The 16772-nt window shown below is 35.7% G+C and overlaps 1 protein-coding gene across 21 annotated transcripts in view; it reads right to left on the bottom strand.

Annotated features, from left to right (window-relative positions):
• Nucleotides 1-16772, bottom strand: part of CACNA1D (calcium voltage-gated channel subunit alpha1 D) — a 165734-nt gene that overhangs the window by 81733 nt on the left and 67229 nt on the right. For 17 of the 21 annotated variants that reach the window (NM_205034.3, XM_040646099.2, XM_040646102.2 and 14 more), the window contains exon 8: nucleotides 5570-5673. The exons of 1 other annotated variant lie outside the window; for it this stretch is intronic. In NM_205034.3, coding sequence (NP_990365.1) covers nucleotides 5570-5673 — 104 coding nt within the window. Of the gene's footprint in view, nucleotides 1-5569; nucleotides 5674-6162; nucleotides 6267-16772 lie in introns of all 21 variants that reach the window. 3 more of the 21 variants (XM_040646100.2, XM_015292987.4, XM_015292996.4) reach the window with 1 other exon arrangement.

Here is a 16772-nt window from a genome sequence, read left to right as displayed (position 1 = left end):
AGGTTGACATGAATAAGTATGTACCCTTAGCTTTCAGAATCACTATATGCATTACAAATAATACTCTGGGAAAGAAATGGAAAAAATTAACATTCTCTTAGAAACCTACAAGACTTGCATGTAGGAAGATATATACAAGGACATGTCAAAGCTCATGATTTTATGTCCTTTAGTAAAGCAATAAATTCAACGTACAGAGATTTGAAAGGTGTGTTTGAAAGGTCTTACTTGTTCCCATGGCTACCCCAAGACGTACTAATGCTTGAAGCAGAAGAAGCTGTCAGCAGAAGCCATCCCCTAATGATAAGGACTATCTTGAGGAATGGATTACCATGCATCATTAAAAGCAATGCCTCTTAAATAAGCTATGAAGTTTTATCATTTATTATTTCTTCAGTTCATAGTAAAATAGTTTAATGCATGATGAATTACAAGCATCTTTATTTAAATTTTCAACACACCTTAAAGGTACTTTCAGTGTTGATGTGTATCTATCAATTCCTGTCTCTTACTTTTATGAGGCAACTCTTAACTTTATAATTTCTAACTTAACTTTCTAGTCTCAGCCTTCTGTCTCTTGCTTTGGTAGTCACGATACACTCAGGTCTTTTATCCAGGGATATTCAGAGGTCTGCCCTCAACTCTCAGTTTCTGCCTGGTATTTCACGAGTTCAGAGAATACAGATCCCACTTATGCCTGATACAGACACAGTGACTAACAAAGCTACATGTAAAAGCAGGCTCCTGAAGAAGTCCATCACTCTTTACCAAAGTAGAATTGCGGAGGAGCTATTTAGATGTAATTTGTACTATCCCATCAAGTGTCAAGTTGACCTACAGCTGCACTGCCCTGTCCTTAGATACTAACCGGAGGGATTTTTTTTTTAAAGAAAAAGAAGTGTACTCTAGTATATTGCTTGTAGGCTGAACCCCCTCTCTGCTGCTAGCTCAAAAGATCTGGCAATCAAAATCGAGCATGATCATGTCATGACAACCTGTGATTTCCAGTAGGTAAAACAATCATTCAGAACCACACGCAGCTTTAAATCCATAATGTCAACTGGCAAAATGCAGGCCAGCCCAAGATAAAGAAAATGCAAAGCTATCTGAGGAATGTGTGTATTCGCAGCTTTTCAGCACTGCAAGAAAGCATTTTGATCTGTGCTTCTAAATATTATATGAATTCAAAATTGCAGTCTTATTGTGAAAGATCAGGAAATAGTTCCAGGTAGCCAGGTAGATTCCCAAAAAACTCACTGTGCTGAAAATAAGAACCGACACTCATGATTCTGAATTAAACTTCCAAACACATATCCAGGTACATTTCTGGAATTGGATGTATGTCCAGTTTTTTTCTAGTGTGCTTATGGAGCAGTCGTTCATCAGGTCTGTTCTCAGGCTAGAGCTAGGCTTCTACAGAGCCCTCTGTTGAAGTGGAACCAAGAGCCTTTGCTAGAACCTTTTCCTAGAGCCACATCTATAGGTCTTCAATTGCCACTTTTAGAGCACTTATCTGGAAATGAATCTTGCCAACTATGAAGCCCTTTAGAACCCTTTCTCAGAGCTGGACTAGAACCAGTTCTTGAGGTTTTTTTCCAGAGCTGGATTCAGCTTTGATTGTCCAGCCAATTTCTTGGAGCTCCACCTACATAAGTTCTGGAGCATTTTCAATAGCCCATTCTGGAGCTGTTTTTATAAAGGTCTTTGCTAGAGGTCATCCAGAGGGTTTTACCTAAAAATTCCTTTAGAGAGCTGGATTTAGAGCCCCTGCCTGAAGTACATCACTAGAGCTAGACCTAGTAGAATTTATACATGCAGTTGCTGGAACTGGAGTCATTTCTAGTCTTTTCCAAAGATGGCTCTGTAACCCATTTCTGCAACAAATCTAGAAACTGAACTGGAAGGGTGACATTTCTAAAGCCTGAACTGGAATCTTTTTCCAGAGAGCCTTTTTCTGTATAGCTCTGCAAACCAGCATAGTTTTTCAATTGAGAATTCACTTTGAGAATGATGTGAATAATCAGACTAGTGACTAACACAGAGTATAAAAAAGGGAGTATTTTGAAAAAGACAAGCTAACAAAAAAAGCAGTTGTACAACCTTCAGCCTGTGAATTCTCTCCATTCTTGTTATTCAAGAGAGTATTTAGAAGAAAAAAAAACTCTCGATAGACAGCTTGCTTCCAAAAATTAAAATACTTACACATAATATTTCTCTTAATTTACATATCTGCCATTAAAAATATGCACTGAGTTCTTATGAGTATCATCTTCAGTAGGTAAAAGTGACAAGGATAACCAGAAAATACTCACCTTCAGAAAGGGCTACATGTAAAATAAAATATCTCCCAAATCATCATTCTCATCCATTTGTACAGTATTTACACCAAGCATGCTGTGCACAAGAGGCAGTACAGAAATACAAAGGGGCAGATGATCACAGAGTAACACAGGGATGCAAAGAGAATTAATGAATGTTTCAAAACTGTGAACAGATCAGAACAGCAGATTTAAATGTATACAGCACAACTGTATATTACAGGAACTAACACTTCCATACAGAAAAACTGTATTAGGCATTCAGATTCCAGTTACAAAATCTGTATGCAAAGCCATGCTTTTCAAGTCAGTTGCCATAACTTTTTGCATTCTTTGGTTAAGTAAAATTTAACTTTGTAGTTTTATCATAGAAGTAGTTTCATGCTATGGTTTGAAGAACGTAAAACATAAAAGCTAACTTAAATAACACAAAGAATGCAAGTGTTTCACATTCAATGCCTGGCTCAGAATGAAACACACATATATATATAGCTTTTTTGCTAATTAATACAAATACATCCACAGAATGTTCAGCATACCCATAAAATTTAGACAAGTAGATCTAAACAGATAATATGTAGAAAATAGTTCCATGGTAAATATAAAAGGATTCAATGACCAAATCAAATCTGTGTAACTGTTCCACACTGGACCTCATCAGAGTTTCAAACATGTTCTCCAGGACATCTTCTTCTCTTTTGTACCAATTATTAGTTTGGTAAAATAAGTGTCTTTCATATATTTCAGGGATACTCACTCCCCCCTTTCTCTTTCCCTAACTCAATGTCAATTTTGGTGGTATTTATACATCACAAATCTCAGTTTACTCGTATCATTTCCTTCAGCGTGGAAATCACGAACAGCAGACAATCCATCAAGCACTCTGAGTGCTCAACTGACACTGCAATTAGTGACACCACGGCAGAAAACAAGTTTAAGAATGAATGAAATTATAAATCTGAGTGCACATGACACTTGCTACTTCCATTTGAGTTCAGTGAAAAGCAAAGGCAAGTAGGAAAGGGCTCTAAGAGCCCTGTGCATCAAGCAACACCTAGAAACCAGTGGTAAATTATTTTCTGAAGAATGGAACCTTACTAGGGGACTCCTTTTCCCCTATAACAGTGGCTCTGGAACAACTTCATAATTCCAACAGACTTTCCTTACCAAAACTGTCTCATTGCAACAAAAAAAAAACTGGTGAAAGAGCATCAACACAGATGCCTTGAAGTTTGTGTTAAAGGTATCTGAGTCATTAAATATAATGGAATTGCAGAGGGGTGCAATCAAGAATGCAGTAATTTATCCAACTTATTTAATTTTTAATAGCTTTGAAAACCTACCTTATTAAAACAAAGAAACCATGCAGAGAAAAAAGTAGGTGGTGTATCAAAATGGTGCAAACCTTATAAAATATTTTAAAGGTATTAAATCAAATGAAAAGCTTAGCCATATGGATCTCTCAATTTCCATGGCTTCAGTGGAAGAAGTGAACATGTGCATCAGCACATCAAATCTGGCATTACTTTCTCCACAGTTTGCTTTTAGAAAATTAAAAAATCTGAGACCAGTGGCAATTAATTTGAGTCATGCAAGGGAAAAGGGAAATGCTAAATAACTGCTTCGACAGCACACCTTTGCATGACAGGAAGAAAACTAACTGCTCCTTATGACCTTCTTAAGAGCCAGTGAAAGGAAATGTGAAAACCTAATCCACTAATGGCTTTAGTGGGAAATCTAGTCACACAGCAATGTTAGGTAACAGCATCAAAAGGAGAAATAAATCATACAGCAATTACCCTCATTTTTTTGCCCTTTTCTTTCTTGCTTGTTCAGTGTGTCTGTGATGCAAGAGCTAGACCGTTCATTTTGCAACAGTTGACATGTTTGTCCCTGAATGAAACAAAGCCTACATGGCTGCATAAATCATCCTTTATAAATCAGGGTGGGCCTTGGAAGGAAGAGATTAATTATAAAAGGAAAACAAAAGTGTTTTATGTCTACCCTTTTGATTTTAAACTCCCAGTTTATGAGCTGATTATGAAAGTAAGGTAAAACCATACTTTCCCTAGTTTCTTGTGTGCAAGTAGTCTATCACAAGTAATTGACCTGATTTTAAAAATCACATTGTAGAAAACACTGACTACATAAAAATGTTCTTGAAACAAAATTATCATATCAGCAATTGGAAATGTTGCTTCTGATTGCCTGACTTCCGGGAATATAATTTGGCATTATATAATTCCTTTCAAATCTAATGTACAACATGGCAAAGCGGTGAGTACGGTTGTGCACACAATCAGCAGTCTGATGACACCATCACTTCCAAGGCTGCATTCAATGCAAGACCAATCTTTCTATTGGCTAACGCAGATGACACAGCTGGCCTGATGTTGCCAGAATGATATTGTTTGTTGTGTAACTCATAGCTAATCCGCACAGCAATAACTGGGGTTGGCCTTTATCATCTTAGAGGTTTTTTTCCACACTTCATGATTTGAAGATTCTAATAATGCATAGAGTATTCAAATGCTAGCAGGAAAGATAGGAAATGACAAAAGAAGCAGAGATGTAACTTCAGAAAGGGGGCTTTGTCAGAAGAAAACCTTACGAACTGCTGACATATAGTTTTAAAACCTATTATGCAGCTACAACAGATACCACTTCAGTTCTTAGTCAGTGTCTGGAGTAGTCAGAACAACGAAGTGCTGTAATGACCATAATAAACTGATATTTGATTATTAATAAATATTTTAGCTTGCTGGTGCAGGTTGACACAGCAGTACACAGCAACACAGTAAGCACTAAGCACTTTGTGTAAACCAGTCATATGCTTTCTATAAGACAGATCTTCAAGCACCCCATTAAAAAAATTTTGCTACATAACCGGTAAATGCAAAGAGAACTCCAATCAATTTACAGCTATTTTAAAAAAAAGCAAGTTTCAGAAACACCACTATTTCTATAGGGGAAAATGTCTGTACAAGTGCTACCCATACCTGTGCTGAAATATTACAGAATGTGGGGATCAGCACCTCATTTAGTAAGTATTTTTTGCAAGCATGGTGAACGTGATGTCAGACAGATACAGGCATTAGGATCACACAGTTCAGTCCAAAGAGCAAACACTGGTAGAATGACATAAGAATCTAAAGTACATGCAAAAGAAGCCATTGCTGAGAAGCTTGAGTAAATGCAGAGGCCATCTTACAAGTAGCAATAGCATACACAACGTTAACTCAACTGCTTACCCACTAAGTACACCAAGAACCAGGTTAAGTACGAAAAATGAGCCAAGGATGATAAGACTAACAAAATAGATCCATGGCCATTCACATCCTATTGCATCATTTACCTGTAAAACGTAAGGAAATAAGTTATGATTCAGTCATTCATTAAACAGCAGAGTCCTTTTTGCAGCTGCCAGATCACGTAGGTGTCAACCCTGAAATTTTTGTGTTTATACAGTTCTTACAACCAATTCATTTTTCTTTAATTTCATTACTCACCCAAATTCTATTGCAGATATGATGCCTTAGCAGTTGAATTAAAATAAGATATTTAATTAAGTGCAGGAAAATTGTCAGCTATTTTTATACTTTTGCCATAAATATGGACATGAAGAATATATATGCTAGTATATCTAGACTGATTTTAGTGTTTCTTATTTTTTATGAAGGCTACATAAAACTGTTTCTGTTCTAATTAGAAAAAAAAAAGAAATAGAGATTTATTAAAAAAAGAAATCATGGCAACTCAAGTCTCACCTGTATAAAATAACCTGTGTGTTCATGGCAACTGAATTCAGGACTCTGCCTTCATGATGAAAAAGGTGTATGCTTACCCGCTCAATACACCAAGAACAAGATTTAGTACGAAAAATGACCCAAAGATGACGAGACTGACAAAATACACCCATGGCAATTCAAATCCCATAGCATCATTCATCTGCAAGAAATAAGATGATCTTATAGAGTAGATCTCTATAGTAATAGGAACTAAGAGTCAGAGAAACAGAATTTAATCATTCAGGTGAGATAGCATTCTCTTCATTCTTTCAGTACTTAGAGAAGGGAAACAATACAAGAAAGGAGGCACTGGCCACATTTAAATTGCATTCCTAATATGTACTTGAAAAGAAAGTACTGAGTGAACCTAACTTTCAGACCAAAAACACTATCAATTATACAAATTGAGTATTGCAACAGTTCTATTCTCTAACACCAAAAAAAGGACATCTTGGATCCCACTAAGTAAATTTATGCCTACTAGGACTATTAGTTCATATATATCTTAGTTACATGAATGATCCTTTGAGAAAAGAAGTACTGATATGTATTTCAACAGGACAGGTAATACAAATTTTTTTCTTCAAAATGACATTTCAATTTTTTTTTTCCTGAAATACATCTGGATGCATTCAGATTTTTAAAAACGTGAACTTTACAAAAACGAAGAACTGAAATAAAATTTTATAAACACAGCAAAAATGAGGAAATATCCCAGAAACACTTCTGAACCAAAATTACATCAAGATCAATGTTAATGAAGTTTAAAAAGTGTTGTGGTTGTTGTTTTTTGTTTGTTTGTTTGTTTAAAGGTTGAAGTTCCTAAACTTTAGATGTATTATTTATTGATTACACAAGTTTTTCTATAAAGACCTTCTCCAGTGCCTAATTTTAGTGAGCTCATTATATCTATGAGACCGACTCAAAAAACTTTGGAGTTTTTTGATTCCATTTGAGTCCATTATCCGTGGACATCTTAGAACACTTGTTCAAAAAAAAAAAAAAATCATGTGTAAAACAGGAAAATTGAGCGTTTTATGTAATTTTCAGATGCAAAAAGACATCTCAATAAGTTACAAACACAAATTCTGATTTTGAACTTCTTGGAAATATTTCTCACATATTATTTTTGCATTAGGTTCTTCTTGAGATGCTTGTTAGCCATGAGATTCAGGAAGATTCAACAAGAACTCTGTGAGTATTCAAGATATGGTATCGTAGAACAATTTACAAGGAAATCCTGTCAGTGTGAACGCTGTCCTAAGTCTGTTTGTTGCATCTGAAATTTGTGATCTGGCTTTGCGCTTTATAAAAGCTCAGCTTTAAACACTGACATTAACATCTTTGCTGAAATGGACACAGTTCTATATTACACACAGGAATAAAACCTTTTCAAATGGTATTTCTAATTTCAGTTTTTCCTCTATCTTTTAAAAACGTATCATAGTTTCAGTTTCTGCAATGTGATGCAACGTTCAGCTAAATGTAAGCACAACACATTAAGTCTTTGCAGATTAAGGTCCATAGGCACCTTTCTTCAATGATGATCTGTCACAGTGACATGTTACACTAACTAAATTGAGACTTCCAAAGTAACCAAAAGAAGATTCTTCTACATAACACCTTCATTTGTCCTTTAAAATAACCTCTGTGAACATCCTCAGTTAAAGTGCTTTAGAAATCAAGCTAAATCCTGAAAAGCAACCTAGAATTACTTACTCGATAGAAAAATACTACTAGTAATAATAATTTAAAAATTGTTAAGTACATATTTGATTTGGATTTTTTCCTTTTAATTTCGCTAAAATTAAGTTTTGAAGAAATTAAAATGGAGAAAGATTATAGCCATTCAGAAAGGCTGGAACCATTGACTTCAATTGCAAAAGATCTCAGGTTTCCATGGTCCAATTCTGCAACATATTCACGTGGAAAATAAGGTCTTTCATAATGCTGCCATTTTAGTGACCTACTTAAACTCAATCTTGTATGCAATACTTTTAGCAATACTTAATACATCAGGGGCTTAGGCTGAGAAGACTAACAGTTTCTTTTTATCTCCCATGCCTGTTTTCCCAAAGCAAGTTTTCAGAACTCTTAACAACAAAGAGAGCTCAGATGAGTAAAATGACCCATTGCCAATATTGGATTTCTGCTTTGTTCCAGTGTGTGCTGCCCTTTGCACCTTCTTTCCATTGTAGGCATCTGACCTTAACATTTACTCGGGGATTTTTTTTTAAATGCATACCTTGTAGTTATTTTATTATTTCAGAATTGAGTTTACTTCATAGAAATAATTCATAACACACAGATCAAGCAAAGTGTTTTTCTAATAATAGCTTGTAAGAGTCAACATTTTGATTAAATTTCACATGGATATGAATGCATTTTGCATCTAATTTAACTATACCATTAGCAAACAGCATTTTGCAAGTCCCAGAGCTCAGAGTAAGGGCATAAATTCATCTGGTGTTGATGTCAAAATTTTCCTGCTATAAACTGTTTTGAAAATCTTCAAAGATGAATATTTGTAATTTCATTTTGAGAAAAACAAAAGATCTGAGGAGAACAAAAGAGCTCTGGGAATCACTGGAACCCAACCTGATACACTCTTCCTCCCCAGAAAGAGAATGTATCAAAGAAGCAAGGCATTGTGCTAGTTTAGTAAGCCAGGAGCAAAGATGAATTTCCAAGCTCTGTTATAAAGGTACACACAACTGTGATTTGCTTCTCCTTAAAGCACTTTAATGTGTGTAATATATGAAAAAAAGCCCATCTCATTTATGCAGTTTGATGTATAAGCCCAGTCTTTTAGGCTAATCTGTGTAGGACTAATGCCTTATGATGTGAAAGCTTGGAAACTGCAGCTAACCAGCATCAAATGAAACATTTTAGTTTGGGCAGATAATGAACTAGTTTAAAGCATTCCTAACTCAGGAACCCTTAAATCCACTAGAATACCTGGCACTAACTCCTAAAATCAACTACCTGAAACTGCATCTATTCAATAATTTCACCACTTAATTCTAGAGACAATTAAAGTCTATTCAGGTAACGCATCATAATTCCTATTCATGAAGCAATATTTCTGATTGCATTAATACCAGAGATGAAAGCATGTAAGGAAATCCTTACTATTTGGAAAACTTGCTCATTTCATGCATGTCTTTGGCATTTTCCATAACTTTCATTTAAAGAAACATTAGAAGAGTCAGTTTGTCTTGACTGATACTGGAGACAGAGCTTGGTTAATACACGTGCACAAAAAGATTTCCATCCTCACAGATGAGGTATTTCCAACTGAAAGGAGTAATACTGACTTCTCACTCGAAAACCAGAAATAAGGAGTTATAAAGACACAAATTCCAGACTACTGGAAGTTGCAACTAAGAAACATAAGCAGTAAAAGCCCCTCAAATAATGGTAAAATGACAACAGAAAATCCAAAAACTATAAGGTCTCAACTCCTCAGCAAAAATCTTGAGACGCTCACCCTCTGGCTCAGAGACATAATAGAGAATGTGCCATATCTAATGGCTGCCAGTGGGCTCGCCCCATCTCTTTCTGAATCCTTTAAGATTTCAGCATCCATAACACCTATTGCAAAGGCATCTGCCAAGTGACACTCTTCCTGCCCTTCTTTCTGCCTTTTCCCAGCACTAGACTTAATGTTTTGATTTCTGTTCTAATGAGTTTGTCCATCATGTCACCCAGAGGACAGAAAAGATAATGAATGCTAAGAAGGACAGAGTGTTTTTCTTATCACCTAATTCAGTTTCACTGTAATGGTAAATGTACTATTATTCCATTAGGTAAGTCTTTAAAAATGCTCATTCCACAGAATGCCACTTTTGGTATTTTCATCCTTTCACACAGACACGAGAACTAAAATCTGAAGCTCTTCCAAACCTTTTCCTAAGTGACAAAGGAACAGTCTGAAGCCCCCATAACAGCATCCAGCTGTGGGCACTACCAGATCTGGAGACAAATTACTCTGTGCAAGTCCAATTAGTAGAGATGAAAATTTTCTTTGTATATTTGACTCTATATCATCATGCATATGCCTGAAAACTCTTTAAGAATTATCTTTAGCTGATGGGACAAACTTGGTACCGTCTGATACTGCTTCATCTGGCATTTGGGGTGAATTATTTTGTTAGCTGTGCTGTAATTGGAGTCAGCTATCGTACCCTGCAGTGTAGCTGTTCGGGGATATCTCTGAAGTGAAATAGAGAGAACAAGCCAAGTTTATAGCACAGATATAACCATCAGTATTACACAGCAGTAGATAGCACATCCCAATCCAGAACATTAATTAGAAATCATTAAAATGTCTCACTTATCCTATCTGTTGTAACTGTAAAATCCCCATCTGCAACTGCATGCAGATCAAAGCCTTACTTTCCTGAAAAGCTGCCACTGGTTTATGTAAATCATTGAAGTTCTTCATACGTATTGATTAATCTAGCTCTAATTGGGGATAATGATAAAGCAATGCAATAACACCTCTAATTCTGCATTTGCCCTATTACACACATACTCCACTGATGCCTGAAACTATTTTGAATTATTTTTCACAGTGTTTCTAAATCATTTGGTCTCTTCGCTTCCTTAGTTTTCAATCTTACCTTTCTCCTTTTATAACATGCTAATGGAGATATAATCTAGTTTATTTATAACTACCTAGAACCTATCTAAACAACTAAAAAATTCAGACTGACAAACTCAGCCTCTTGAATGGTGTAAAAATGTCTCAGGAATAAGTACTCTGTTAAATGGGACTAATCCTGCTCTCTTTGAAGCATACACTGCAGGTTCACAGACTTCAGATCACAGACTATTTATTCTACTCATGTTAGAGCACAGTAGACAGCTTTTCAAAGCCTGCTCACTTCAAAGTTTGTGTTCTGAGATATCTCTGGCTGAAGTGGAGTTAACTTCAAGTTGACTTAAAACAGGCTGTGCTTGAAGCATAGCAGCCTCCAGACTGATTTGTGAAAGCATGCAATTTTATCTTCCATCTTCTCTGGGTTCTGTAGTTAAAGCACAGCCCTCCCTGACATCTTCCTGGTTGGACAGACTCGGACACATGCCAAGAAGCTCTGGTGGATGTGAACTCAGAGACCACTGCTCTGTTAAGCATCTCAGCTCAAGAACAACTGGAAAATCCTAATTCTGTAGCCTGGGCATTAAGGGAGGCTAAAAAGAAATGTATCTTCTGAAGAGATGAGAAGTTGTTACAGTACCCGCAGAGCTTCATAATTACTTCATTGCCTCTAAATTTGGCCCCCAACCTCTGTGTGTAAACCACAGAGTTATTGACAGTACACACATAGGTGACCCTTCCAAATTAAACTTCAACTTGTAAGGCATAGCTTCATTTGTATTAATTTGCTTCAATCTATCTGAACAGAAGGTTCTAATTTCTGTTACTTTTATCTTTTGTTAGCTAATAAAGTTTATGTTAGGCAGTCACATCAAAAAACAAAAAAATATTTTTTTTTTCCAAGGGAAGCCTAGACATCAAATTTGACTGTTTGCTAAGAAATTACTACTTCTTCAGGCAGCTATCTTGTGTCAAATCACTCTGGCATCAGTTTGCATTGGTGGCAGAGCAGGTGCACATCACCATAACTAAAGGGTGAGAAGTGCCTCTTTCCATTTTAGTAAACCAGAGAAGGTTTTCTACAGGATAGTTTTGCTTTCAACCATGACTCCACCAGGTTTAACAAAATTCATGTTCAAGGTGTAACAAAAATCAGAAGTGTTTAATTCCTTCAGCAGTTGCAGCAGAGTAATCTAGGATTAATACAATTAATTAGAGCTTCTATGTATTTACTCATATTGCCCAGAAAAACTCCACATAAGAAATTTCTAAAACCTATTTATTTTATTAGTATTTATTATGTTACTTTCTAAAACTTAAATTTATTGATTTGGTTTACTTAATCTAAGGGCTCAAAAGACTTTTTCATTATTGAAACAAAAGAATCACAAGATGAAGACTCCACTTATTTTCCAGCGTTTAGTTAAGGTGTATTAATAAGCACAGAATAACAACTCCAACTACTTTTGGAAGTAGTTACCTTCCTTATTGTCAAATCTGTTATGATAACTATATATATTCCATACAACATGATACTATAAATACATGTACTGCTGACTTTGCAAAAATAATAGCATGAATCATTTGGATTGATGATGGATAATTGTTACCTTGTTGTAGATAGAGGATGTACAAAGGAAAACTCAATACTCAAGGTACATCTGAATTTATCTACTAAGCTGTAATCCTGAGACAGCCTGGGTAGTAAAGTGTGTTTTAAATGATCTTTTTCTTCTTGTGGCAAGTGTTATTGATGAACTGAAGCTTCAGCTAGAGGAGTCCGCAGCACTGGAAGTACAGCCCACTTCTAAGCCAGTTTCTATCTATTTTATTTAAACTGTCTGGGGAGAAGTAATATGTTCTTTTGAGTATTTGCAATGTTGTGTGACAAGAAATTAGTTCCATGCTTTGACTGCAGTATAGGTCAGCAGTCAGCTAAGACCAAGATACTAGATATCTTGTCAAAGTAGATCAGGTTCAATGCATGGGAATGATATTTCTCCGTGGGGTAGTTTAAAATCCTGCTCAGGTGGGTTGTGATAAGCTGCTCATTTAAAAATATATATGTGATCATCTCTTCTAATACTAATTCAAACTCATTAATATGCATATTCCCTGCCTTGGCAGCTCTGCTTGTAGTTCTGAATTTGATTGTTTAATTTTCTCTCTTTCTGAGGTTTCTAATTTATTGATAATTTAAGTATCAACTCTTTGCAACATGAAATCGGCTGATTCTGGGAAAAACAAGTAGTCCAAATCATTATCTAAAGGTGGGGGGAGAGGGACGCATTAAACTAGATTTTAGCTTGAAATTGAATTCAAATGATTAACACAATATTTTTTTTTTTAAATCCTGCCTGTTATCCCTGGCTCTTAGGTATGAGTTATGCAGTGTATTAATACTGCTATCCAAAATTCCTACTATTCTTTCTCCAGCTGGACATCATGTGTTAAATTTCTGGCTATGTAGTCATCAAACGCCGGGAGCACTGTGCAGCCAGCACATCAGTGTCTTTGGGGATGTACTGCCTTGTTTCACTGAAGAGTCTCCCTCAGATGACCTGTGAGTGGTGTTGAACAGTGCTAAGCTATCCTTAGTACATAAAAGACAAATAAAAGGGGGAGAAATACAGATTTTGTAAGATTTGTCTAGCATATTCTCTCATAATTTTTAACACTGTTTGCCAAACATTTGCAGCTGATGTACAGAAGAACAAAAAGCTATCGAGCATCCGTTGACTTCTTAGGCTAAGCCTAAGTTGCTGACCAGTCATTTGTTGCTGACCAGTATTGTTTGGATGCACTAACATGACTTCCATTTCTGCTGCTGTAAAGTGACTTAGTAATTTATATCAACCTATGTCTTTGTTTTCTAATGTTATATTAGATCATTCAAGTCAAAGTTATTGAGTATCACTGCTTATTTGACCTGTTGGTCATATAAAACGATTTTGCTAATTTATTTATTCTAAAGATTCCTTCTCAGTACTCTAATGACAGTTTTCATAATATTTTAAATGTGCTCTGCAACTTATTTTTATGGACTAATAATATATTTTGTGCATCAGCCAACGAATTCTTTTGTGAGATAGATTTATAAAATACTTGGTTGTTTCCAGGAAAAATCTTTGATTGTACACTAGTTGCTTTCAAGCACATCATATCCCCTTAAAATACTTCCTTGTAGACAATCCTCTACGGTTCTTGAGCTATGAGCACAATAAAAAGAAACACGATGAGAAGACTTCCTGAGATGCTGATCATCTGACTGACATTCTGAAAAATCTATAGACTCTGTTTTATCACTGTAATTATTTTCTTTTGCATGTGCAGAATTGAGGAAATTGCAGTCATTCTTTCATGGGTTACAAGGAAGCTAGAGAAAACTAAGTGTCAAGGAAAAGCACTAAAAACAATAGGACATATAGGAATCAGATGCAAACTAGTGATCAGTGGGATGTCCAGGGGAGTGACCAGGATGGGACGTATGCCACGCAGTAGTACCATCAAGGTCTCAATCTATAATAAATATGTATTAGAAAAAACACTACCAATGCTTGGGGAATTTTTAGGGAGAGTTTACTGTTGTTAATCAGGTGAAAACAAGCTGTGCTACTGAGCATTACTGGAAGCAGTAATTTTCAGCTGTCATTCTTGCTAGCAGAATGCCACATAACGTGATGCAAAGTATTGCACTTATTTCACCCACTCGCCTTACACCTGCTAGCAAGATAATTCTACATAGCCAATTTTACAGTTCACACAGTGAACAAGTGGAAATCAGAATTTCTGTGCAGCTTCTAATCTTTGTGGGTTTGTTCTTCTTCTGTTAGTTTTCAAGAAAACTCATTCCATTTGGCTTTCATCTATAGATTCCTAAGCAAAAGTTAACTCACAAACCTACACATCTGTAATTGTTTCCTTAGATTCTTTGGACATTTTTATCACAACCTAGTGTATGTCTTTTCTCAGTTTGTGATTAAAACAAAATCTTTTTGAATGTTTAATTAGCAATACCTCAGTCTACCTCAGGTCAACCAAGGGCAAGTGTAAAACATGTAAAATGTCATTTTTCTGTCCTCAGCATTTGATTTCAGCTTGACAATGGGCAATTCGCTGGAATACAAAGGATCTAGAGCTATAATTAAATTATATAAAAATGTCAATTAAAATGAATTCCAAAGCCATATGAAAAGCTGGTTTTGAACATATTTTACTAGGTCAATACATTTCTTTGTTCTCTTACTAACAACCCCAGTATCATTTTTAATAAAATTAAAACTGACATCTGTGTACCTGTAAATAACTTTGGCTTTGGGAAGCCATTTTAGAGAAACAAAATAACATATGCAGTTCCAAAGTTTTTGAATTTTGAATTCTCTTATGCACTGCATTTTGAAAACGTCTGACCATGACAATTTTCACAGCACCCTCTTCTAATAGTTTTACTTTTGGGGCTGGAGATTTCTTTGAATGCATCTAATCAATTAGCTTCTTAATTCCAAGGGGGAAAATGTTTAATATTAAGCCATTCAGATTAAATTATTTCTATTTCTTTTGTAAAAAACATAGTCTTCATATGTTAACTCCCTGAAAGCTTTATCGTTGACTTTAGTTGTAAAAATCTGTGACAATTACAGCAATTGCCAGGTACTAAAATGTGAGCAGACTTCTGCCTTGAAAAGTGTTAAAAGTGTATTTTTTTCTGGACAATCATGGCAAACCTTCTGTTTCAGGAGGGATAAAAATACCCGCCATCATCATAATACAAATCACATAAATATATACTAACTCTGCAGTAATGCATTCTCTGAGAAAATTAAGAAGAGTTGGAGAGCAAAACTCAAAAAGGATAAACCTGCACCCTAACAAACTGGGCCATGTACAGCCCTGTATTACCGTCAGTCTCTTTACTACCAAAGGTTTGCATGCTTATAGCTAATTCTTCACCTCTGATAACTGACAGTGGAAGCAGAGATCTTGCCAACTTCTTCATCTCTGAATCCAAAAAGAATGTCATCTTACGATCTTAGTTATTTTTAACAGTGACACTATATTAAAAATGTATTCCTATTATATGCTCTAGTATCATGAATTTTATTCTGAGACTACACAGACAGGTGTTATATTAGCAGCAGCATATTTCACCTTGATTTGCAACAAATGACCACTTAAAGTGTCCATTCACTGAGTAATGCTACATCTTTTATTGCATCTTGTACTCCACAGAAGATTCAGTATAAGTAAATAACCCCACTTGGCTAAACTTAAAAGTAATCCAAACTGTGAGCTTCTGTGAACAACATAACATAGAACATAGCTACACAAAGACATGCCCTGAGATTGCTCATCTGTTTTCAGTGGCTTTCTAATCGTGATCCTTACTAGCAATCAAATTTCTTCTTTCATTAAAAAAAAAATTCTCAGTATTCAAACTGTTAAGATGCCATAAGGTCCTAATTGCTGCAAAGACTTACTGCTCAGTACCAAGTAGTATGGAATATTCACAATGATTTTGAGCACCTGCAGTAGGCAGGCTCTGTCATGGGCTTCTTGCACAACCTTGTACAAGTCACTCATAACAAATATTAGGTCCTTAAAAAGTCGCAGAACAAAATGTTGTTTGATTGCAATAGAGTAAGGCAGAGAAACTCCTACCTGAATATTTAGGTAACCCTATTCACTTAAAAATCTGTGTTCTTTCTCTCCATTCTTATCTGCAAAATTAGGACAAAGTGTATCCTGTTTCCAGCTCGTGTCCAGCCGTTTGTTTATGTTCTAAGACGGAGAAGGTTCATTATTTAATGCTGGAGTAGCATTTAAAGGTGGGGCCTTAGACAGCACTACTTTTGAATGCCTTTTGTTGCTTCTTCTGTGACAATGTCAGACTCGCAACTGTTGTGACCTGGTTTTTGTTGGGTTTTTTTTGGGTTTTGTTTTTGAATGTTTAACAAGTGGTTTACAGTCCCCAAGGCAAGCAATGACAGCTGAGAGCTTGTTTTGGTCTAATTTATGTTAATATTGCAAAATATTTTGTAGAAATACTGTGGAAAGAGAGCTCCC

Source organism: Gallus gallus, chromosome 12, assembly GCF_016699485.2.
Source record: "Gallus gallus isolate bGalGal1 chromosome 12, bGalGal1.mat.broiler.GRCg7b, whole genome shotgun sequence".
In the NCBI taxonomy this organism is placed as follows: Eukaryota; Metazoa; Chordata; class Aves; order Galliformes; family Phasianidae; genus Gallus; species Gallus gallus.
Note: the sequence above shows the minus strand (reverse complement) of the source record. Positions and strands in the feature narration are given on the sequence as shown.